The sequence below is a fragment of the Parasteatoda tepidariorum genome, chromosome 5, assembly GCF_982258835.1.
Source record: "Parasteatoda tepidariorum strain Cologne lab strain chromosome 5, Ptep-v5.0, whole genome shotgun sequence".
NCBI lineage: Eukaryota > Metazoa > Arthropoda > Arachnida > Araneae > Theridiidae > Parasteatoda > Parasteatoda tepidariorum.
In genome coordinates this window covers 22,689,907-22,716,009 of record NC_141759.1, presented here as the reverse complement: position 1 = coordinate 22,716,009, position 26,103 = coordinate 22,689,907, and the positions used below count along the sequence as shown (strand labels likewise).

The window sequence follows — 26,103 nt, the reverse complement described above, 5'->3', positions numbered from 1 at the left end:
GAAGTACTAAGTAATAAAAATGAAAACAATAATTGACACGGTGAATAAGAAAATGAATATATTTACAGAAACATAGTATATAGAATAAAAAGTTAAGTTAAAGAAGTTGAAGTGTACCTCGGTTAATATAGAGACCCGGCCGTCCCGGTTGCACTGCTCGTGTCGGGTTGCTCACTATTCTGAGTTTAAACAGACCTGTGGCTCGCCTCGATTGGACCCTGTTGGAGGGTTGCTGCTTCACCAGGTTTGCCACAGTTCTGGTGTTTGTATTGCGAGTCTGTGACTGTGTTGTGATAAAAGAAGTAATTAATATAGATCTCTATTCATAAAACTTTGATATGAGACCGTCTGAAGTAAGAAAGGCAGTTATTGGGCTGTAACTAGCGCTGCCTTTGATAATTTCTACATTAAATAGGTGATTAAAGTTTGAGGCTGTGCAGTCTTTGGCTTCGTTATAAAATTTGGAGTTGAGCTTTGCCATGCAATAATTAATGTCTTCAATATTGAGGTCTCGCTTGAGAGAATTATTATTGATAGCCCGTGGGGCTCCAAGCATCGTGCATTTGTTTATCTTCAAAACTTGATAGTTTTCTCTTTAGGTGATTACTAAGTGCTGTGCGCACGGACAGGCGTATGTTAAGATAGGTCTAATCGCCTGCTGATAGATCAGTCTTACTCAAAGTGGGCGAAGGGGTTTGAAACCTAGAAGGGGGCTTTAAGGGGCCCAGAAAAAAATGGGGGGCGTTGATGTGGGTTAGGGGGGCGATGTATAATTTGTAATTTCATTTACTTTATATAGTATTTTAAATTTCACTAAAATTAAAACCCACCTACTACACAATAACGAATAATTAGTTTATATTTCTACCCTGTATAATGTTATTAAAACTTAAAATACTTAACATAGATTTCGTAGGATAGCCCGCACACCGTACGCAATCAAGTTGAAACAAGTTTCTGCGGATAGATAAAGGAATATGATCGATGATAGTTAAAAAATTAGAGCAATTTTACCTTAATTACATTGCACCAGAACGAAGCGATGAAGCCTTCAAGACTTTAAGATCATTTGAATAAAATGCATCCGGATAAGAAGGACAAAAATGTAGTCTATTTTCAAGATCTGGAAAAGAAGCATAATGCTCAGCCAAGTGTATCGAAATTTTTTTCGATGGCTGCAAAGCAAGACGATGACGGACGCTAAAAACATTAGAAAAGAAACAAGTTCCGGTTGCTCCGGAAGTTCATGTTGATCAATTCGTCTGCAAGCGAAATTAAACTCCGCCTACGGATAAGGTGAATATAAAAGCTCGTAATTTTTCTTATATTTTCATTTGTGGTTTCGCGCGCTATCGTTAAACAAGTATTTAAGTTTAACACTTTATTTTCATATTTTTGAAAACAAAGCCATGTCGGAATCAAAAAAGATGAAACGGTAATACAGTGTAGAATATATTAAATATGGATTCATAGAAAATTCGACAAGCCAATCTTTGCCTTTGTGCCTTCTTTGTTCAAAAACATTTTCAAACGAAGCGATGAAGCCTTTAAGACTTCAAGATCATTTGAATAAAATGCATCCGGATAAGAAGGACAAAAATGTAGCCTATTTTCAAGATCTGGAAAAGAAGCATAATGCTCAGCCAAGTGTATCGAAACTTTTTTCGATGGCTGCTAAGCAACACGATGACAGACTTCGAGCTTCATACAATATCTCTCTGTTAATTGCTCAAACAGGTAAGCCACACACCATCGGAGAAACGTTAATTTTGCCGGAGATAACAGAAGTTATAACTACTGTGTTCCATAAACCGGCGGCAGATATAATTCGAAAAATGCCTTTGAGCCATAGTTCTGTCCAAAGACGAATTGATGAAATAGCTGAAAACATAGAAAAGTCATTGTGCAAACATCTGAAGACTAGTAAATTTTCAATTCAGTTGAATGAGTCCACTTTACCAACAATGAAGCATTGTTGTTGTCTTACGTGAGATTTATTAAAGATGAAAAAATATGTCACGAACTTTTATTTGCTAGAAATTTAGAGACAGACACGGAAGGAGAAACCGTATTTAAAACACTGGAAAAGTTTTGTGATGAAAAAGGAATTCCGTTGAAGAATATTATATCAGCTGTGGTGCTCCAGCTATGACGGGGTGTCAAAAAGGCTTCATATCGTACTTAAAAAAGAAAATTCTTGATGTGCCTGCTGTACGTTGCGTTATACATCGACAGCATTTAGTTGCTAGAAATTTAAGTGAACGACTATTTCAATCATTGCAACATGTCATCAGAGCAGTCAATAAAATCCGAAACAACTCTTTAAATGACAGATTATTTAATCAGCTTTGTGTTGATAATGATGAAGATTTCTACAGATTTTTCTTTCACACAGAAGTGCGTTGGCTATCAAAATGAAATTGTCTGACTCGTTTTTACAATCTGTTTGAGTCTGTCATAGAGTTCTTGGAAAACAAAGACACAGAATTGCACGAAAACCTCATCACATCAAAGAATGATATCGCATACCTGACAGACCTTTATACATTGCTTAATGATATGAATCTCCAACTTCAAGGCGATGACTTGAACTTAATAAAAACAAAAAATGTCGTCGCTGCTTTCGTAGCCAAGCTGCTCTTACACAAAAAGAATATCGGCAGACGTGAGTTCCATAATTTTCCCAATTTATCAGTATCATGCAACAACGCCGACTTGCTCGTCTACTGCCAACATTTGGAAAATCTTCACAGTGATTTCATTGAAAGATTCCAGGACATTTTGGATTCCAGGAAATATCAGACTGGGTGTTAGATCTTTCTTCAAATTTCAACGTAGTAATATCACCCCAGTTGAAAGAAGAACTTATAGAACTGACAACGAACGAGGAAATAAAAATTAAATACAAAATGGCTACCAACAATTTTGGCTACAAAAGTCAATTCCGCAGTAGTACCTTGGATTGTGGTCTATCGTTGAACGATTTTTGATAGAATTCCCATCGTCATATTTGTGTGAACGTGGATTTTGGGCTGTGGCAAAGCTGCTTCCTAAAAAGAGAAATCTTTTGCAAGTTACCAAACGTGGCGACTTACGACTGTTTTTGAGAAAAATCGAACCTGATATCAACAAACTTATTAAATATCATCAAATTCATCCATCTCATTAGATTAGTATAAAAACGAAAACTGATTACATATTTATATTGTTTCTTTTAATTTGATTAAAATATATTATTAATATTTTAAAGTTGGGTTTTATTTGCTCTCACTGGCAAAAATTTCTAGTTTAGAATGTAAGTTTAAGCATCAGAACCGACTAATACTATAACTAAATTAATTAAAGTAATGAAATTGTGGTTTTTAAGTTTTAGGGGTGTATAAAAAATGGGGGGCGCTGAAAAATAATTGATTTTCAAAGGAGGCGGTAAAAGAAATAATTTTGATAATCACTGTGATAGATGGTTCTCGTATTGGCAAGATCTAATTTTGAGTCTTTGTTAAGGATAGCATAGAGGGCAAAGAAAGCTCCTCTAGCTCTCTTAATTCGCCATTTGCAGCACCAGTTTTCCACAATATTTAGTTTATTTTTTGAAAGCTCTATTGCTCGATAAGTACTCATAGATTCTATAATAAAGGCAGTGTCGTCCGCGTAAAGTGCTACAAGTTCATTATTACTTTTGTTGTTAATTGGGAAGTATGTCGTGTACAGTATATATAAAATTGGGGCTATAATTGACCCCTGCGGTACTCCCGCTCTGATAATTTTGCAGTCAGAAAATGATTCATTTAATTTAAATCTGAAGTATCTATTACTAAGGAGGGAATGAAGGTGAAATATTATATATTATTGGAGAAATTCAGATCATGAAGTTTGACGATTAGACCCGTCCCTAATGCCATACTCGATCGAACGCTTTCGCGACGTCGAGTAGGACAAAGGCAATTGTCATGATTGGCCAAGTGAAGTCACATGCTTTAGTTTTTTGTTTTTTAACCTTTTCGAGCCGACTGTCACAAATACGTGCCAGCATAAAACTGTATCAGTCAGGGTAAAAAGATAAAACTTTTAATCAAAGTAATTCTTTTGCAGTTTATTTGTGGGCGGAGTTATAATTGTTTGATTTATTTAATTCACCATTAATTTGTTCAAGATAAAACTATTTAGTTATACTTTGAATTAACATTGATTATATATATAACTAACAATAATTAAAGTAAAAGCACAGTAAGTCTGTCAAATTAGCAACGACTACTTTTAAGCTACCGTTTTTTATTTATTTACATCCTGATTCTCATTTTGTACGAATGCTTTTCTGAATCACCCGTCCCTAAGGGTTTAAAGAAGTAGACTAGGTGTAGTATGAAGTACCTGCCCGCAGAGCAAGCACTCCGCTTCTTCATCTGTGTTGATGCCCGTAAGCGACTGGAGTACTGTGTTTTCTTTAAAGATGGTAGAATGGTAGAAATAGCGAGAACCTGGATACACAGCCGCGAAGCGGCTTTAACCCATTCAACGGATTTTAAAGTTAGATATTGGGGGATTCTTTAAAGATACTCATATGTGTTGGTTATCTTAGCATCAGCCCCGCTAGGGGCTCCAACTAATTCATCTGAGTGTTTCTTTAAAGATTATTGGTTGCTAAACATTTAAAAGAAATTAGTTTCACATTTTTAGTGGTTTGTAACATTTGTAAACAATATGCATAAATTTCTTTTTCTGTTATATTTTAATTACAGTTAGTTGAGTAATAATTTTACATTTTTAGAAACTTTTCCAAAACATGAAATGAAATTATTAACTCAATCAGAGATGGCAAATTAATATGAAAGTGAGGAAAAAAGAGAAATGTCATTGAAATAAGTTAGGAATTTAAAACTAAGAAACGTTGTAGAAAGTAGGCGTTACTCTCAACCTTGAGTTAACAAGCAGCTCAAATTTTATATCGAGTATAATTGATAAACGCATCATGGTATGTGTTAGATGCTCTTTTTTACTATTATACAATCAACGCTGGAGATTTTATTACGAAGTATATTTAGTTGTTTACAACATTTAAAAAAAGTTCGCGGAATTAGTAAACAAGTGTCAAATTGTTTTGAAAATTGTAAAATGCTTAAATAATCTATTTAATAGCTACCAGTAAATTTAAAACAATTTAATCTATTAATAATTTGTAATGCACGCATGAAATGAACCAATTTAAATAGTATAAATTTTCCAAAGCTTCGTCTGCTACCTCGAACAAAGTGGCGGGTAAAGCGCGCATGTAGTTAAATAAGGGATCAATGAATATCTCAGATATGCTTGTGTTGCGAAGTGGAGTCTTTAGTATTACATATTTGAATGCATTACGTGCTTCTTTTAAATAATTAACATAAATAAAAAAGAAATAAAAGGTTTCGAAGTGAGTTTTTTTTGTTTGTTGAGGTATGTAAAAATATTTTTATAAAAATAAATAAATAAAAAAACTAAATCCAAAAAGTTTATTTACCAATTTTTTAAAAAAAAACAGTTGTGTTTTTTATAGTAAGCGCTTTTTTTAGCTATTAAAATGATTTTCAAATTAATACTAATGGCACTAGAACAATTAATGATATGTTTGAAGGAAAATATTTATGTTATGTATGCAGCAGTTGTCTATTACACTTATATAAAATGATAAGCTGACAAATTCAAATAATAAACGCATATTAAAACAAGCTAAAAGGAAATTTAGTATGAGAGTAATACACATGTGTGTGTCGAATATTTCTATTTACCTTCGTATTTTATTCTTCAAATTGACTTTAAGCAATGTTTTTTTCTTTTTAAATCGATTTCTAATTTTTACTTATTCATTTATCATATCAATTTAGTAAAACAGTTTGCAATACTTCTAAGCTGGTGTTTCTCCTTAGCGAACATATTTTCCTGTCCCGATAGCTTATGTTTATTTTAAAGAAATTTTCCTTAGGTACAAAAGTAGAAAATATCAGGCCAAAGTAGTTTCTGAACTAATAAAACTGGTTATAAGGAAACGTTTAATTTCATACCATCATTTTTCAATTGATAAAAATTTTGCAATGGGTACGAAGGACACCATTTCTGAACGCTTCAAGCATAGTCTTTTAAATCGTGCTAACAGTTTCAGTACGCAAAAGTTTAAAGTTTGCAGCCTAAAGAAACATTGTTTAAATAGAGATAATATTGAAGTGTATCCATTATCTTGATATCCTAATTAATTGCAATATATTCGCACCATTGTGTGTAATGCCTCTGATTAAATATTAACATATTTTATTCCTTCTATCCATTTTTCAATTAACTACTATTTTGAATAATCATTCTTGGGGCAAGTTAAAGTGGTCAGTTACGTTTGTTTTATTAAGTTTGTACAAAACTGTTTTTAACATGATTTAACATTTACGTCAGGAAAATTTTGGTATGCTACCCCGATATTTTATATCACGTTTTTAAACTTCAATATTTTTACACGAGCACTTACTTTACATCCATTAGTTACTTTAGCATCCAAATAGAGTCTCGGTGCTGCCATCTAGTGTGGCAGAAACTAGACGTCCAAATTAACATGACCAACGGTATGAAAGAGTGGGTACCTGAAAGAGTGGGTACCACATCTGGAGAATGCACTAGGTCTGCTTATCGGCAAGACCGATTGTGCAGCTCATTGGAAATAAAATAAAAAAAAAATATTTTTACACGAAATGCACAAAAAATCTCCATTAAAAAATGAAAATGTAGCTTTGAAAGAGAAACCAACTTCATATTTGACACCAGATGTGCAAAAATATCAAAGATTTGTTTAAAAAAAATATCTCCCACAAGAGAAAAACAATTTTTCCTACTGTAATTTATCTTTTAACTATTTTCTTATTCATTATTTTTTTTTTACTTTCTAAGACTGAAAACAAAATAAGAAGTTTTAAGAAACAATTTTTTTTATTAAATGTTTAACGATGTAGTTTTTATAACTCAGTTTCTGTAATTTACATAACAGTAAATAATATCATAATAAACTATTGTTGAAATGATTTGATGCATTGAGACATCTTATTTATGAACATTTATTTTAGCAAAATAAAAACAAATGAGTAAATGTAAACAAACAAAAAAAGAGAACATTTTTTCTTCTATTTAAAAATTTCTAAGTAAGCCCTGCCTCTTCACACATTTCATAAAATCTTGTTCCAGTGTCTTGGAGTAAAGTTGACGGATTTCCAACTTCTAGTATTGTTCCATTTTCCATAACAACGATTCTGAAATTTATTTAAAAATTTTCTAGAAATTTCATTAAGCTTCAGTAAATTAATTAATAAAATCACATTTAGGGGGGTTCGATCCTCCGCTGCGATCAACCGAATAAACGCCTCCTATAACTAAAAGCCTGATCACGGTATATTAAAGGTACTCCGATCAGACCTTTATGGAGTTTATAATTAATTTACGAAAGAGCCATTTAATGGAAAAGATAGTAAATATAAGAAAGTGGTAGCAAATATACGTCTAATTATTTTTTAATTAATGAATATAATTGGTTTTTCTTATTTACTTGCCTACCACTACAGATTCCATTCTCAAATATATATGATAACTTTCTCTCAATTGATTTTAAAATAAAGGCCGCTAACGGCCCCAGGCGCCCAGATAAATATTGATGATGATGATTTTAAAATAGATTTTGCAGAGATGAGATGCCAATTTGCTCCGGACAGAAAAAAAAAATATTTTCGAGTGTTAGTTTATTAATTGTGATTTTTGGTTTAATAAAATCAATTTATTTGGTTTTTATACACCACTATTTTTAAAAAATTCGAAGGCTTATATAATTCTCCTCTTGTCTAAAATTAGCCATGCGACCATTTGGATTCAGATGTTTACATCCGTGAGTGTAGCATCGTCGTTAAGTGAAAGCATCGAATAAGTGGGCGTTTTCGCCAAGCGAAGTTTAAATAGTGTTTTTGTTTACTTCAGATAGCAGAATAATGTGTATATAAATAAGTTACTACAAATTATTATTATTTTGAAAGTGAAAGTGGGCGTCTTCGCCAAAAGTTTCTTCGAATTGTGTTTGTGTACATTTTCGACAACAGCAAAACGAAACTGCAAAGTGTTATTATTTCATCGCCATTGGATTATACCTATCATTATGTGAACAGTTACTTCATTATAATTTATTATATGCAGTGCATGTAATTCATCAACTTTATTATTTTCTTATCACGAAGTTTGTGAACAGTGTTTTCAAATTGTGTAAATAGCATCAACAGTAAACGTACTTGGAGAACAACAGGTAGATGAAAAAACTTTATTTCAATTCTACTTTATTATTTTCGTAAACAAGTGCTTTACTCATAACTCATTATGGATAACAGAAACAGTGAACCGCCCCCCTGGGCAACCGAAATGATCAATCTACTAAACCAGCAACTAACACAACAGCGAAAGGACATGGAAGACATGAAAGAAATGTTCCAAATAGAAATGAATAAACTACAGGAAACCATAGATAAACTCCAAGCTGAAAATGAAAATCTGAAATCAACTAATAAACACTTATCCAAAGTTAGTAAACAAAATGCCGAAACACCCATCCAGATACCAGATAATACAGCCAAAGAAACAACATTATCTACAAGAAAAAGCAAAAAGAAGACAGCAAATAAAAACAAAAGTGAACAACAACCATCAAACAACCCAATTCAACCGCCAAAGCAGAAAAGAAATCATTCATCCAGCTCTGAAGACGAAGATATAACAAATAACAAGAAACTTAACACTGCAAAGATCATCTCAAAAGATGGAGCCACCAAACCACTACAGCCAGAAAACATCATCCCACAGGCAAGTACCAGCAAGAACTACGGACCTGAGAGAAGCGGATACAACGACAAAAATGACGTCACCGACGAGGAAGAGATGGAAGGAGGAGCTGAATTCCAATACCAAAAGAGTGGGAGAAGAGGAATTCCGCCAATAATAATCAAAGACCCAAAAATCAACTGGATAAATCTAAAATCAACCTTACAAAAAGAAAAAATAACAGGATTCGAGGGAAAGTACACTGGAGAATCACTAAAACTACATTTTTTTGAAATAGACAACAGGCGTAAAGCAATAGACCTACTCGACCAGATGCAAGTAAAATATCACACATTTCAACTTAATACTGAAAAACCACTGAAAATAGTTATCAAAGGCGTTCCAGTAGAAATAACATCTGAACAAGTAAGATTAAACCTAGAAGAATACGGATACTATGCTAAAGAGGTCAAACAGATGAAAAGATACACAGAAGACGGACCAATCAACCTGCCACTCCATATCATAACCCTGGATAAAACCGAACAAAACAAAGCAATATATCACATGACTAGATTTATGGACTTAGTTGTAACAGTATCAAGCTACAGAGGACGGAGGGACTACACACAATGCCATAGATGCCAACAGTTTAATCACGTACAAGCCTCATGCAGACACACCCCCAAATGCCTAAAATGCGGAAAAGAGCACCTTACTTACCTATGCCAAAAGACAAGAGACACCCCAGCCACCTGCGCAAACTGTGGAGGACCTCATCCGGCCAACTATAAGCAATGCACCAAACATCCCATAAACCAATCAACCCGAAGAAATGAAAATCAACCCATGTTCTCCCCATCCAATGTCAAATTCAGTTCATATGCAGATAAGTTGAAATCTAACAACCAAGCAATAAACACAGCAGAAATAAAAGAAGCAAAATCAATATTAGAAGAATTAAGAACCATAGTCAGATTCTTAAGAGAAGACCAGGGATTAAATATATTCAAAAAAGTACAAAGCATAGTATACCAAGAAGAAGAACAGGATGAATACTAAAATCAAAAATAAATTAATACTCAACATGATAAACTGGAATGCCAATGGAATCTTAGAAAAACAACATGAATTTAAAAACTTTATCCTTGAATACAATCCGGACATAATAATAATCACAGAAACCCATCTAAATCCAACTTTCAACTTCACAATAGCCAACTACCGAACATACAGATGCGACCGAAACTACCGAGGGGGAGGAGTTGCAATACTAGCAAAAAACAGTCTCACAACAACAACATATAACCAAACAAGTGACAGAGGATATGAACAGATTTCAATACTTCTAAATCACCACAACCAAGACATCAAAATAACTGGCATTTATAATCCACCTCAAAACAAGCTTACAGATCAAGATATTCAACAACTTTTTCCATCAAGCAGACCAACAATAGTAGCAGGAGATTTCAATAGTAAACACACAATCTGGAGATGCAACAAAACCAATTATAATGGAACCCATCTAAGAAATCATGTTTTAAAAAATAACCTAACAGTCATTGCTCCAACCACCCCAACATATATTTCAAACTACAACAACACCTGTGATATCCTAGACTTTGCCATATCCAATATTCAAGCTCCAATAGTTGCATACACCCACAACCAGCTATCCTCTGATCACTTGCCTGTCCAATTTCTAGTCGGCCTACCCACTCAACATTTTGAAAAACCAAAACTAAAAACAAACTGGACTCAATATCAGAATATCCTCAAAGCAAACAATAATAACCCACCTGACCTAGTAGATGAGACTGCAATAGAAAACTATATTCATCAACTTCAACAAGAAATTTTAGCAGCATACGAAACAGCAACTATAGAAACCACCAAAATAGCTCACCATTATAAACTTCCGGCAGAAATTAAAATCATCATCAGAAAAAGAAATCATCTCAGAAAACAATACCAAAGAACAGCAGACCCTGAGTATCTACAAGAAATGAAAAAACTCAACACACAGATTAAAAAGCTCAGCAAAACTCATAAAAATCAACTATGGAAAAATAAACTAGCCTCACTATGCACAACAGACAACTCAATATGGAAAATAGCTAAATCTCTCAAAACTAAACCACAAATCAATAGGCCCATCAAAGGGCCAACAAGTCTCATCTACGATATCAAAGGAAAAGCCGAAATCTTCGCCGACTCACTACAAAACCAGTTCTCTCCAAACTCAAACTCTGATACAAACCACCATAACACAATAGTGGAAGCAGTTAATAAATTTTATGAAGACCATCCAAATAACGAAACCATCCAACCGCTGGTTTATCCGAAATAAAAATATCCACCAAGACCTCAAAATCCCTCCTCTCTCTGAATATATCAACAAAGTAAACGCAGATTTTTACAAAAAAGCCGAAGAATGCACAACAGCCAATTTCAACCAGATCCTCTCATTCGAAAACTACAAAAAAGATTCTCACCTCAGACCAATAGCAGCTTTTTATACATCAGATGCCTCCTTTCATCATTACCAACAAAAATAGTAATATATCATCACAGCCTCATTGGTAGAGTATCCGCCTACCACCTCACTGATCCCAGGTTCGACCCCAGCCGACATCACTTTTCCAATAAATCTCCAGAATCAACCGAAAATCAACCTGCATCGTCTTCTTCATCCAGTATCACAACAAAGCATTTCTCACTGTAAAAAATCATCAAAGTCTTCAATCCATCATCTTGATTCCTCATCAACTTCCTCAATTCTTCATCCAGATTATTCTTCATCATGTGTCCAGATTCCTCATCAACTTCCTTCATCTAGATTATCCAGAATCCTGAAAACCAACAGTAGCAAGTGCTGCCACCTAGTAACTCCAGTGCAGTATATTATCTAAATAAACTCAGAACTTTCAAATAGAACTCTAATAAAAATTATATAATATTACAAAATACTACAATAGAATTTTCAAATATGTAAATAATCAATCTGTAAACTCTAAATCATCAACTGTAAATTTATATATTTTATTTTTTTGTTTTTTGTTTTTGCCACCACAATGTAGCAAAATTTCAAAATGTTTTTAAACACAATGTATATATGTCACGATGTATGGGATAGGGGCCGCTGCGCGGCCCAGGTGCCCAGTTCTTTTTAAATAAAGCAAAGCAAGCAAAATTAGCCATGCTCATCCCATTAAAAAGTAAGCAAAATAAGTGAAGTACTTGCAAAATTAAGATTGATGTTAATTACCGTATCTTAAATTATTTTGGCGTGTCCGGAATAGTTGGCATCTCTAATTTTGTTTCATGTGCCGAACTGGTTTACTTTTTAAACAGCCTGCGCAGACTACTAATAAGAAACCGTGTGGATGTAGGAGGGGACGATCGATTAGATGCGATATCGTGCTCGTAAAATCTGTGGATATCAAACGTTCTGTGGTCAATCGCAGAGCAACCGACCCTATTTTGAGTTTACGGCTACTAATGTTCAACTCCGTAAACTTATAGTTTTGAACCCAATCAAGAAGTCAAGGAAATTCCTGGATCAAGTATTGGGAGAGTTTCGTCTTCGCGGATGATTTTTTGATGGAACCAATCCACATTTGCGTTAAGGGAATGGAAAGCAACGAAAACCTTCCACGGTTAGTTTGACGGCAAGGGAACTCTAACTCTTGATCCATCTACCACAGATATTTTACGTCATTACTGTGGTCGGTGCGAGTAGGGAGTGAAATTCGCATCGACCAGCCATGGCTGAGATTCGATCTCTTTTCACCTCATTGGGAGAGGAACGCTTTATCCCCTGAGCCACCAAGGCTCGCTGAGCAGCAGCATTTTGGGAAAATTTTCTAATGTCTAAATTGAGGAAGTAGCTTCACAAAAAATTGTGATGGCATGCCTTCGGATTATCACCAGCGATGCTTTCTAGAACGTCGCCACTAGCCCATCATGCAGCTCTTGTGCAACTAAATATAATTTTTAGTTGCTTACGTAACAATTTTTACGTTTTTCAGAAAAATGTTTTCATAGTAGCTGGGATCAGCTAAGATGCTGGTATTTCTTCAAGATTTAGTTAACACTTAGCACTTTCAGTTAGCTATCAAGTCTGCCATACACCTGTTTAAATTATTAAAACATAATGGAAATCAAAAGATTGCGCTTATATTTAGCCACACATTAAATACGGTAGTGAAATCTTCGGAAAATCCAGAGGAATTGGCAGAGTTTTAACGGTTCTAAAAAAAATTTAATAGGTGGTAACAAATATAACAAAACGAGAGTTATTTATAATAAATTTGTATTCGCCATGCCAGATATTTCTTAAAAAGTATATCAACGGTTTCATGTTTTTATTTTGATAGTCAATGCGAATAAAAGTAAATTATCTTATCAAATCTTATTACAAATATTGGCAACACTTTTAAAATTTTTTTTTTTGAGAATTGTATTAATCCTTGTTGGTAACTATTGAGAATCATATTACTTATTATTATCTACAACGCTATAAAATATTTTGTAAAAAGTGTAGCAGTTGGCATCCCTGCATATACATTCAAACTTGACATAAAGTATTCGACAGAACAAAGCGATACAACTAATTTATACATTCATGGGTCAACGCTCTACCAGTTTTTTTTACGAAGGCACTTTCATGGACAAAATTTTCCGTTCGAGCTAATACTTTAGTAGATCAACACCAGTAAATTATACTTTTAATGAATTTGCTATTCATTAGCTAGAAGATAGTTTCATGCAATTTCCAGCTGAAAAGTCGGTTCTAGAGTAGAGTCTGAAGCCCCCATGATTTAGTGATAATTTTCGTTCAGTTTTGCAGAAATTCTATTTCTGGTTACCATTCTTTGCTGTCCTACTTTCAATGACGTCACCTTTGGGTTCATGCAACTTTTGTTTATCTTTAAGTAATTCGTTCTTGGTTTATTTACATATATATTCGTTTATTGGCATACCGCCAAAAATGAGAGGGGCCCCTGGTTGTAAACTAATACCGAAGGGTCCTTGTAAAATGGGTAGTGGCTTAAGGGTGTGCTGAACCCTGGATTTTTGAAACCATTTTGGTATTGATTTAAGTAGGGTGTACTTGGTAAGTAGAAGTTGATGATTGATAGCATAGTACTCTGAATTATCTGAAAAAATAATCTAACAAAATCATAACATTTTCAGTGTCAATTATCAGCTCGAAATTATTCAAACATTGCAACTTATTTTGGGAGAAAGAGAGTACAGTTTATACATATAGTTATATTTAAATCTGAAGTCAAAGCAAACTACTTTTTTTAAAGCTACGGTGGCAGGCAGCAGAAGGAGATAAGCATTTGATATAGTTCGTTCATCAGGAGCTGGCGCTTGGCTCCACCTCCTCGGAAGCAGAGTTCATTTCAGCAAGGAAGTAAGAAAAAAAACATCTCCGCTTTTGAAAATGAGACAGCCCTTAATACGCGCCAAATGCCAACAGAGAATTCTTTTTCAGTCACTTACTTCACCTTATATTCTGCTGTTATACATTTCATTACTCTCTAACTGATTAACACGATCACGCCGGGAAAAGTGAAAATACTGGTAGAAGAAATATTTCAATATTAGATAATATTCGGGGGGAGTTAATCTATTCTCAACAATAACAATTCATTGTAAGGAAATTTATCACGCCGAAGAAGCAAAACAATATAAAAATTGCATCCGTTAAAAACAATTGGCAGTTATGGATTTTTATTATTCCCGGAAAAAAACTAAAAAATGAAATTTATTGTTACCAGTTTTTACTCCGGTGCGCTGCCAAGATGAGACAATCTAGCGTGACCCACCGGTGGGTCACCCCGGCGTGAACGTGTTAAATATATTTTAAATTTAATTATTAAATTTAATTTTCACAGCAAAATGTCTCAAAAAGGATAAACTATTATTTCAAAAGAGAGATAGATCATCCAATTTATGAAATATTTAATGTTAAAAAAATGCACATAAAGATTAGCGAAATAAATATTTTCGTCATACGATCGCCAAATAGCAAATTTGTTCAGGATTGTTCACATCCTTCTCCCAAAAATAGCAAAATAGTATCGTCGGATACCACGTGACGAAGACGGAACCAAATGCCAACTCCCGGTGAACGAACTATACCAACAATTGGTCAATTTGCCAAGCAAACACTGTGAATTCAAGCTACAGTTTGACCTGCCAAGAACTGGAAAAAGCTCCCAAGATAACTGAGAGATTATCATATCGTAGTGGGAAGCAATAATAATACTGATTTCTCCGTGATCAGGTTATAATTTTACCTTTGTCTTCCTTTTCACTGTTTATCGTTCTTTCTTTTAGTATTTTTTGTTGTATCTTTCTTTATTGTATTTCTACTCCTTTGTGGTAGGGGATTGTTGTAATTATGGATAGGAATTCCATGGAATGATTAAAGCTGTATGTAAAAGCTCACATTTGGTTAAAATAAATAAATAGATGTTTTGAATGTATAGATAGTTTCTTAGACTGGAGATTAATGGGTTAATAAAGACTTACTTGTCGTAGTCGAGTACAGTGTTCAGCCTATGAGCTATGGTGATGACTGTGTTTCTTGCAAATGCTGTGCGTATGGTATTCTGTATGAGGTTGTCTGTGTCTATGTCGACCGAAGCTGTTGCTTCGTCCAGCACTAAGATTTTCGTATTTTTTAAAAGCGCCCGAGCCAAGCATACAAGCTGCTTTTGTCCAGCACTAAAAAAATAATTAATTTAACCATTAAAAAAATTAAAAATACTTATAAGAAGTAATATCACATATGCCAATTCATAGGTAATTAGGCATAGGTAATAGGCATAGGTAATTGGTATTTTAATTGTAAAATTGGTATTTTAATACTTGAATCTTAGTTTACCAGTTTTGATCTCGTGACCACCACTATTTATATTCAACCGTCAACAAAGAATATTCACAAAATTATACAAATATTTACAAATTCGTAGTAATATCTACCATTGTTTTCCAAATTCTAAAAAGAGTGAAGAAAAAAAAGATCACTTACAATATTTTATCATAAAATTGCTCATTAGTTTTATTTAAAAAACCAAATAGGGGAACTGCAATGTTTACTCCGAAAAACTCAAGAATAAAGCTTCCCTAAACAATTCTGGATTTCCAGTAAAGCAATTCTATAAATCTTTCAGAATATCAATATATATATATGAATTATAAGTCCCTTTTATAGTTATAAACTTCTAAAAAATCTATACGTATTTCAGTATTTTAGATATTAAATCCATGTCAAGATATTTTCTCTTTGTCTTAAAAGCAAAAGCTTTCTATTCGCTTATTAAATGTGATATTGTTTAACGATAACTAGTACCTAAATCAGAATTGCAAATTTTAAGGGTTTTAATATTTCTAGTGTTAGCGTATTATGTGTTTCAGTATTGGAAATCTGGATTTTTTTTAAAAAAGTCTCATTTGAAACTGTCTTTAAAGGTACAAAAAAATTTCTTTTATTCTTTCCTTTCACTGAAAGTTTTTTTTATCTCAGTACGTACCTTAGATTTCCACCATTCTCTTCAATATTGTGCCCCAAACCATCATCCAGTGTTGTCACGAATGACTTTAAGTGAGATCTTTCCAAACTTTGCCACACTGCGTCATCGCTGTATTCATTGTTGGGATCTAAGTTTGATCTTAAAGTACCCGTAAAGAGAACTGGATCCTATTAAAAAAAAGGAGACATTTTTATTACCTTACACAACAACAATCATGTGGTCACTTTTTACAGGTTTTACTACAACTACTAAATTTAACTTTTACTACAGAAAGAAGTTTTTACGAAATAAAATCCTCAAAAATTAAAAATAATAATAATAATGATTACATAAAAAACATTAATGAATTGCAAAAGCACCGAACCAACTTGTCGAATTAAAAGTAATTTAATTTAGATCTCAAAGCATTAAAAAAAATTTTTATCTCTTTATTACGATTCTTGGTTACCCATTGGCCAAATGCTTTTTTTTTCTGTTTTGACTCCGATAAACGCCATAACATTTTAAATCATGGGTTGCAGAAACTGTCTCAATTGATGTTTGTTTTCGGATTAGTTTTCAAACCCTGGCTACATACGTGTTTCAAGTTGTCACAAGATACTTTTCCTTTTTCAGTATTCATATTTATATTAAAATCACTGTGAAGACAGTAATTAATAATGAAAATAATATAAAAATGAAATGTTAATAATGAAAATAATATAAAAATAAAATGTTAATAATAAAAATAATATAAAAATGAAATGTTAATAATGAAAATAATATAAAAATGAAATGTTAATAATGAAAATAACATAAAAATGAAATGTTAATATTGAAAATAATATAAAAATGAAATGTTAATAATGAAAATAATATAAAAACACTTTAAATTATTATTATGTAAATACATTAAGAATGACTGCCGGTGAAAATGAAAAAAAAAATAATTCTAAAAAAGTTATCAAACAGCAGCGGTCGCCATAGCAACGCATGCAATGACGACGCATGTGCTCTGTTTACTAAAAACTCTTAACACAGTTGAAAAGTGTGATGACGTCCAAATAGAAATATAGTTAACAGAAATATAAATAAATCAGGATTTTTTTAAGTGTGAAAAAGTAGTTATAATAATAATAAAAATATGCATAATGTTCATATAGACCAAAAATAAGTTATTTCTTATTTCACTTGATCCAGTCCTTAGCTAGAGAAGTCTGGAAGGACGTGCACCCAAAGATAATCATGTTCCTGCCCAGCATTTTGGCAGAGATCATTCTTCTCCGGCTCTAAACAGGAGACCAAATGGTCTGGAGTAGATTGGAGTTAATTATATTTGGGGCACACAGGAAACTTCTTTTGTCCTTGCATGTATAAAAGTGCACGAGTTCGTTCACTGATGAATCTGGTAATGATGGCCTGTAATTTTCTATCGTCCTTTAGCTCTAGGGCAGGCCCAGGATGTTTTAGTTGGTATCAGTCATGAGCAGGTGGAATCCTACTGCCTCTGCTGTTATCTGCTCTGATTTTCCAGAATATTTCACTATAGGTAAGAAGACCACTATTTTCTAGCTGTTCAGCAGGGCCCTGATTGGCCAATTCATCGGCCATGTTATTGAAGAAGATATCAACATGTGATAGGATCCACTGCAAATGAATGTCATTATGTGCAGGGTATATCTCTAGTTTGTTCACTATGTCAGAGCTGGTTTTGTCGCTAATGCTGCGGCAATTTCTTACATTTTGAATGGAACTCTTACTGTGAATAAACTGATATCGCAAAAGCTTTTATTGGATATCATGTGATTCAAAGCTTCGTCAATGGCAATCACTTCGGATCTAAAATATATATCAGACTAAAAATATAACTACCCTACATATGCGACGAAACTACCTGTATATAGGTGTGTAACTTCCAAAATGATTTTATTATATTAAAATGAAAAATGACTTTTTCAAATTTTCAGTACGCATAAGAACAGAGATGCCAACTTGCTCCGGACAGCAAATATGTAATTTAAAGTGACAGTTTAACAATTGTTATTCTTGGTTTAATAAATTCAACTTAGTAGATTTTCATTCACCACTATTTCTAAATAATTCGTAGGCTTATATAATTCACCACTGAATTTATGCATGTTATGCTTAACCTTTTAAAAAAATGGTCAAATATTTGCAAAATTTACTTTGTAATTATTTACCGCTTTTTTAATTATTTTGGCTTGTCCGGAGCAGTTGGCATCTCTGTAAGAAAAGTAAATCAAAATTTCGTAATTTCTTCTAGATTGATGTATTTGATAGAAGTGCACAAATATGTACTACTTTCCTAGTTATCTAGTCCTTGAAGATGTATGTGAAGCTATATTTTCTTTTAAGAAAAGATTACAACATTTTTGCATATTTAGCCGTGTATTTCTTTGTATCATAAATGCCTGAAAATGTAGTGGTAAGTTTTGAAAATAAGATAAATCAGTATTGTATACAAACCTGTGGAATTATAGTCAATTTTGATCTCAGCTTTTGTAATCCTAGTTTAGAGATATCGATATTGTCTATAAATATTGACCCCGTTACGGGCTCTATTATCCTAAATAAAGCCATGGTGATTGATGATTTTCCAGCACCAGTGCGTCCTATAATGCCCACCTAAATAAATAAATGCACAGAGGTTTATATTATATAAATTCTAATGACTATGTTATAAACTTACAGAAATAATTCAATTAACCAAGTGTAGCAATTACCTACAAATGTTTTTAAAGTAAGAGGTAATGCTTTATTTACAGCTTTTACGTCAAGTGTAATCCGAACTTTGTAATGTAAATTAATATTACTGAAACAGTTACTTTTTAAAATAACTAGTAGATTTAATATTCCAATATCTCATTTTATTATGAAAACCAGGGATGTAATTTATTCATAAAAGTAGAAAAATTCGTAGTAAAACTATAAATATCGTCGGGGGATTTGTGTATGTGCCCTGTTTATTTAATAATTTTCTGAAATTTAGGGAATTTTTAATAGATATGTCTTTTTTTAAACCTCAGAAATTCAAATTTTTTTTTAAACTTCGATTTTCGATAATTTATATCTAATTTAACGAACTATTTTGGTATTATCACATTTATGTAAGCGGTATTTTAAAACTATTTAATGATTATTTAAAAAAAAAACATTGTTACAAAACAAATTTGAATACTCTATAATTAGACTTTAAAACAAATTTGTTCAGAGGGGCTAAAGGGACAAAACCATCTTAAATTAAGTTTATTAAGGGTTAACCCATTGTAAATTGAAATTATAAAATATATAAAAAAATTAACCATTAAAAATATTGCTCATTTATATATTTTTTAATAATATAGAAAAGATTTTTCCGGCAATGATAATTATTAAATTATTATTACCTAAGTAATTACGACGGTGTCTATCTATCAGCTTTTTTAGAAACAGATAATGAAGTAATTTTTTCATGATTTTTGCTTTTATCAGTAAAAATACGATCCTTTTGCTGAATTTTAAAATAATGAGTTAAAATGTCTTACCTTTTCACTTCCATTTATAGAAAGATTGATATTTTTTATAACTAAGTCCAGGTCTTCTCTGTATTTCGTACTGTAGTTGTTGAACGAAATTTGGCCGATGGGTGGCCATGCATTGTTCTGGCAATCTAAAGATGTATCCCAAGCAGCCTAAGTTTTAACAAAATATAAATTTGAAATAAATTTAAGATACTGTTTGCTCAAGTTAAACTCAAAAAGGCAAAAAAAAAAATTACTTCAGAAGCGAGCTTGCAGTATTCGTCCACTCGTTCAACTGAAATGGATTTATCTTCAAGTATACAGCTCATCCTAACGAACCATTTAATAGCGTCGGTAACCTATAGGAGAAAAATATATATCTTTAAGAAAAAAACTGCACGAAATACTTTAAAATATTTTACGTTATCACTTTATAAAAGAGAGGTGCCTCTCAGTCACCACTCTAAAATCAATATAATTCTAAATGTTAAAAGTTTTATTTCTAATGCATACATACCTGCAAACTCTTCCGGTTTTTCCGGAAGATTTCAATTTTGTATATAAAGTTGTACTCAAACTCATGTCATGTCGTTAAAATTTTGAATTATAATGCTAATTATAAATAAGTTTGACCACCACTACTTTTAATTAATTACAACAAGTATATAAAAGCATACTAATATTAATGATAGCAAATTTTAACCTAGTCAAAATATAAATATATTCTTGAGTCAGATTGTTTTTCGTTTATTGTTCTACAACCACTCTGAAAATCCATTATCGGAAAGAGTGAAAGTTGGCAGGTATGTGCATATAATGTTCTCATCAGTTTACAGGTCCTTGTCAATTTTAAGAACAAATAACACCTGTTAGAGAAGGACATCGTGAAGAAGTATCCATGGTTACTACGAGATTCGAATCCGCTAACTTAGCAGTGCAAACCGTTTCACGGGCAAGACCAATCGGTTGCGTCTGGTAACACATGATGCATCTTCGCAATGAGCTCCTTTAGCATGTGTTATCTGTACTTAAATTTGAAAAAAAGACTTAAACCGGATCACGGGTTAGATCCCATTTGTCTCCTGGATATCCACGGGAGGTTTTCGTAGTTTTCCTAACAAATAACGCAAATACCGGTTGGTTCCATTAATATGTCCTCCAAGAAGGCGAATTCCTCTCAAAACTTTATCAAGTAGTTCCCTTAATTTCTGGATCGGGTTCAAAAAATTAAAAATGCTACGGAGTTGGAACAACTCAAAATTGATCAAAGACTTAAAAGCCGTACTTTCTCATAAGCCCATGAGCCTGCATATATATGTATACGGAGATACAAATAAGTGCCCTCCGTGTATTCTTTAGTAGTTCTGTAAAGAATGCGATAAGAAAGATTGAAAGATTTTATTTTATTTTATGGTCGTTGTTAAACAGCTGACTCAATTTTTTGGGGGGTTTATGACAACTAATGTTTCACTCCGTAGCCTTGTAATTTTGATCCCAATTCCGAAAACAAGGAAAATCCTTTATCAAGTATTGGGAGAAGTTTGCCCTCACAAAGGTTTTTGTTTGAAGGAACTCGTCTTTGCATTACATGGAGAGGATGACCATGAGAACTTCCCACGATTTGCCTGAGAGCAAAGAGACTCTAACACATCATCCGCCTCTCACTGACGATATTTTATGTAAATAATATATATATATATATATATATATATATATATATATATATATATATATATATATATATATATATATATATATATATGACGCCCGGTGGCTGAGCGGTAGGGCTGAGCGATGTCATGCCACAGGTCCCTGGTTCGATCCTCGGGCCGGGCAAGGTTGACTCAGCCTTTCATCCCTTCAGTGGGTCGATAAATGAGTACCAAGCATGCTTGGGAACTAAACACTGGAGGTTCCGTGTTCGGCTGACCACCTGACCGTAACATCTGCTCTTGCATCCCAGAGCCCAAGGTCAGGAAAACTGAGATGGGCACAGTAGGCCTTGACCCTCTTGGCCTCTGTCGCGCCACTGAGTTTATATATACGCAAATAAAATAATAATTCATATAAATAACGCTGGGAAATTTGTTCTCTCTTGCATTTATGCTAGCACTTGTTTTTTCTAATTTGGGCGTGAATATTCCTAATCTGAAATTAGTTTTGTTTGATAAGCTACAGATTTTTTTCCAAAACTATATTATTAGTTTAGATAATTTTTTCTGAATGCACACGTTTATAAAAATGTGTAGGTTTACATACATCGACGTATGCTTGTTTGCTCATTTGAAAATAACACTTAAAAAATATGTGACTGACATATCGCATTATTAATTTAAATGTAATATCGCTTTCCTCCTAGCCAGAGCCGGATTATACCTGTCGTAGGCCCTAGGCACAGAGCCGGATTATACCTTTCGTAGGCCCTAGGCACAGAGCCGGATTATACCTTTCGTGGGCCCTAGGCATAGCCGTTTTTGGGCCCTCCCCTCCTTCCCCCACTCCTCCCCTCTTTTCAAAATATATGCTAAAATTTTCTTGCATATCTTTTTTTTGTATTTTTATTAATATGGATTTTAATTTACAAATTTGTTTATCGAACTTTATCTGCAATACCGACATACTACCGATATTGCAGTTGATATCGATAATACCATTATGATTAGTTCGATCGATAACAATGTTAAAGATAAACTTGTGAATACTTTTCCTAACGTTCACATTGCATTAAGTATATATTTGTCGATTCTTGGATCAAATGCAGAAGGAGAAAGATCTTTCTCCAGATTAAAATTGATAAAAAATTATTTGCGTTCAACAATGATCGTTTGGCATCGCTCGCACTTATGTCTATTAAATACGACATTTTGCGTAGTTTTGGAATTCGACAGCTAATACAAGATTTCGTTGAATCCAAAAATCGCGAAAAAGTAATATATTAGATCATAAGATTCTGCAAAATAATTTATTACCGAAAAATATTATATTTTTATATGTATCTTCATGATTTTGTGCAAAATACACTTGTTGTTTTTAAAGCTAAATTATTTTTGTCAAAAATTTTTTTTCTCCCAAGTTTTTCGTAGGCCCCTGAATTTCGTAGGCCCTAGGCACGTGCCTAGTGTGCCTATAGGTTAATCCGACCCTGCTCCTAGCAGTCATTTTGCAGCAGCAAAGTGGGGACAGTTAACATTCACTCTTCTGGATTTTGTACCTATATCTTGGAATTACATAAATTTAGCTTGTCGAGAAAAATCAATTGCAGATTTGAAAGTATGTGAAAATATCCAAAAACTACTGAAAAATGCTATGCAACAAAAAAAAATGTTCTCGAATTGAATTATTCACCTGTACTATTTGTCAACATTATAAGTCAAAACAATAAATTTCAGTACAGCTTCAGATTTAAAAAAATATTAAGGTAAATCTGCCAAGGTTATAAGCTGTGATTTTTCATATTGTTTGAAAGCAAAGGCATTACAACATGTTTCAAACAAAATAGCGTTGCATGCATCATCAAAACGCCAATCTCATTATCAGATAAATAACAATTGGTACAAGTATCATGTGTTTTATATATATATATATATATATATATATATATATATATATATATATATATATATATATCATAATAAATAAATACAGAAAAAACACGATGAAAATTAAGAAAAACAATAAGTTTCATTTATTGCGTATAAGCTGCAAGTAAATAGAACTCATAAAATAAGTTCAAAATGAAGATAAATCAAAGGAAAATTTCAGACTAATGAAAAAAGGGGGGAAAAGAAAATTAATAATAAAAATAAAAATAACAAACACTGGAGGGAAAAAATCCAAAAAAGATAGAATTCTTTTAAAAAATTCGGAAAATTAAAGATATAATCTTTTCATCAGCCCATACGATTATATCCGTAAAAAAAATGCTTTCTAATATTGTATCAATATAGCCAAAGCAAAATATATCAATCTATTTGTGTGAGGAGCACTCAAAAAGTTTTTACAAAAATTATAATACGTGTTAGATTACATGCATACGTTTAAAGTATAAGTTATCATCAGGCCGACATCTGCAGGAGTCAAACTATGACGATTATCGACGGCAAGGAAGGCAGAAATAAAGACGATGATACTGCCGAGGAAACCAAGCCAAAAATTAAACCACCTATGAAAAGAAATCATCGAGTAAATTTGCAATCTATTATGAAATGAATCATTACGTGGAGAAAAGCATTGTACAAAACAATAAGGGTTGAAAAAAACAGTTTACAAAAATTTTCTTTCCTGAAAAATTTTATTTATTACTTTTATTTTTTCTTTTATTACTTTTATTTTTATTGCATTTGTTTCAACTTTACAAATAGTGGTTTCTTTTTTTTGTTGCTAAATGTGAAACTGTAATTACTATAATTCATACTAAAAATGTCCTTTGTTTTTTTTTTTTTTTTTTTTTCAAAATGAACTAGCTTTTGAAATAATTGTTTTCAAGAAAAAGTATTGTTTATTGCATATTCCATTATAAAGCACATTATATGTTTATCAATGATCTTTAACAGTTGGTGTTTTTATTTTTTATTAATTTTTTATGATGTCTAGTTAAATGTTTTCGGTCTTATCCTCGCATTGTTTATTTCTCTTTTCTTTTCTATGCAGAGATCATATTCCTTCTTGTCTTCATACTTATAAGCAGTTTTTAGTTATTATTCCCGTTTCCAAATATAATAGATATAAAAAGATCATTTTAACACGTTGAACGCCGCGTTAGCCATCGGTGGCTGACGCTGGACTTTCCATTTAGGCCGCGTCAGCCACCGATTGTTGACACTGAAATTACATTTAGACCGCGTCAACCACCTGTGGCTGACAATGAAATTACATTTAGGCTGCGTCTGCCACCGCTTGCTGACACTGACCTTTCACATAGGCCTCGAAAAACAGCTGGCTGGCAGCGAATAACATGATATAGAACTATAAAATTTACACTCTTTTAAGGAATTGCAGAAAATTTATTCAAAATTTGCTTAATTATTGTGATTCTTGGTTTAATAAATTCAATTTAGTAGATTTTTATCCAACACTATTTCTACATAATTCGTAGGCTTATATAAATCACCACTTTCGACAGTTAAGTCATGATAAACCCTCTAAAAAATAGCAAAATCCGTCAAAAAATTGCAAATTTAGTTTGTAGTTATTTACCGTGGCTTTACCCTTTCGGGACGACTGTCACAAATACGTGCTAGCATAAAACCGTATCAACCAGGATAAAAAGATAAAACTGGTAATCAAAGAAATTCTTTAGCTGTTTATTTTAGGTCGGAGTTGTAATTGTTTGATTTATTTAATTCACCATTACTTTGCTCAAAATAAAACTATTTAGTTATACTTTGAATTAACAATGATTATATATATGATTAAACTAACAATAATTAAAGTAAAAACAAAGTAAGTCTGTCAAATTAGCAACGACTACATTTAAGTTACCGTTTTTTATTTAATTTCATCCTGATTTTGTACGAATGCTTTTCAGAATCAACCGTTCCCAAGGGGTTAATGGGCAAGCCATGCAAAATTAGAGTGGCGTGCAACGTGTTAAAAACTATAATTGAACACAATTTATAAATGATACTGCATTAACGCATATTTAATTTCATATTTTAAATTGTATACTAGTCTTAAATATACATATGCACAAAAAAAATATCACTTATCGGATTTAAAAATGAAATGTTTTAATTTAATTTCAATCAACCTATTACTTACCCAAACCCATATGTGGTAATTATGTTAGCATCAACCCTGCGAGGGGCTTTAATTAATTTATTGCGTCAGATTTTATACTCAACTTATTTAATTAGTTATTTTTTATTCTATATTCTTTTTTAATTGACTAAAAAAGTGGTAATGAGAAATAGGAATATTTACCATTAATTTACTTTTCACAAAAAATATTGGAGCGAGACATCAAGTCATCACGTTTTTTTAATTTTTTCAACTAGTTTATTTAATGGTTTCCAAGGAAACTGGGAATAACCAAAATTATCTGCATAGCTTTTGTAATCTTCTTTACATCGAGCAAGAAAAATATTGTTTAGTTTTTCTTATTCAGTTTGCCAAATTGTGTGTGAGAGCTTTCTTATTCGAGAGCTGGTTTGAACGCGTATTTCACCGGATGGTATGTACAGAGGTACAGGATGAAAACAATGTTATTTTGAAAGTCAAAATGATTCGTTTTATCAGGGATTTTG

At 32.6% G+C, this 26,103-nt stretch overlaps 2 protein-coding genes across 3 annotated transcripts in view; one reads left to right on the top strand and one right to left on the bottom strand.

Moving 5' to 3' along the window:
• Positions 1 to 1,538: 1,538 nt before the first annotated feature.
• LOC107457428 (zinc finger BED domain-containing protein 5-like) lies at positions 1,539 to 1,991 on the top strand. The gene has a single exon (XM_087162668.1). The coding sequence runs from the start codon at positions 1,539 to 1,541 to the stop codon at positions 1,989 to 1,991; it is 453 nt and encodes a 150-aa protein (XP_087018794.1).
• A 5,060-nt stretch (positions 1,992 to 7,051) lies between these two features.
• LOC107457427 (multidrug resistance-associated protein 1) overlaps positions 7,052 to 26,103 on the bottom strand; it is a 159,914-nt gene continuing 140,862 nt past the window's right edge. The window contains exons 25-31 of one of the 2 annotated variants that reach the window (XM_087163516.1): positions 23,894 to 24,020; positions 20,116 to 20,217; positions 19,883 to 20,029; positions 18,825 to 18,983; positions 16,359 to 16,525; positions 15,355 to 15,549; positions 7,052 to 7,259 (exon numbers count right to left, since the gene is read on the bottom strand). In XM_087163516.1, the coding sequence (XP_087019642.1) occupies positions 7,148 to 7,259; positions 15,355 to 15,549; positions 16,359 to 16,525; positions 18,825 to 18,983; positions 19,883 to 20,029; positions 20,116 to 20,217; positions 23,894 to 24,020 (1,009 nt within the window). In that variant the 3' untranslated portion in view covers positions 7,052 to 7,147. Of the gene's footprint in view, positions 7,260 to 15,350; positions 15,550 to 16,358; positions 16,526 to 18,824; positions 18,984 to 19,882; positions 20,030 to 20,115; positions 20,218 to 23,893; positions 24,021 to 26,103 lie in introns of those variants that run through there. The other variant, XM_087163517.1, reaches the window with a different exon arrangement.

Bases quoted from the DNA above. Each gene is read 5' to 3' on its own strand.
- LOC107457428 (XM_087162668.1), top strand. From the start codon at position 1,539: ATGAAGCCTTTAAGACTTCAAGATCATTTGAATAAAATGCATCCGGAT.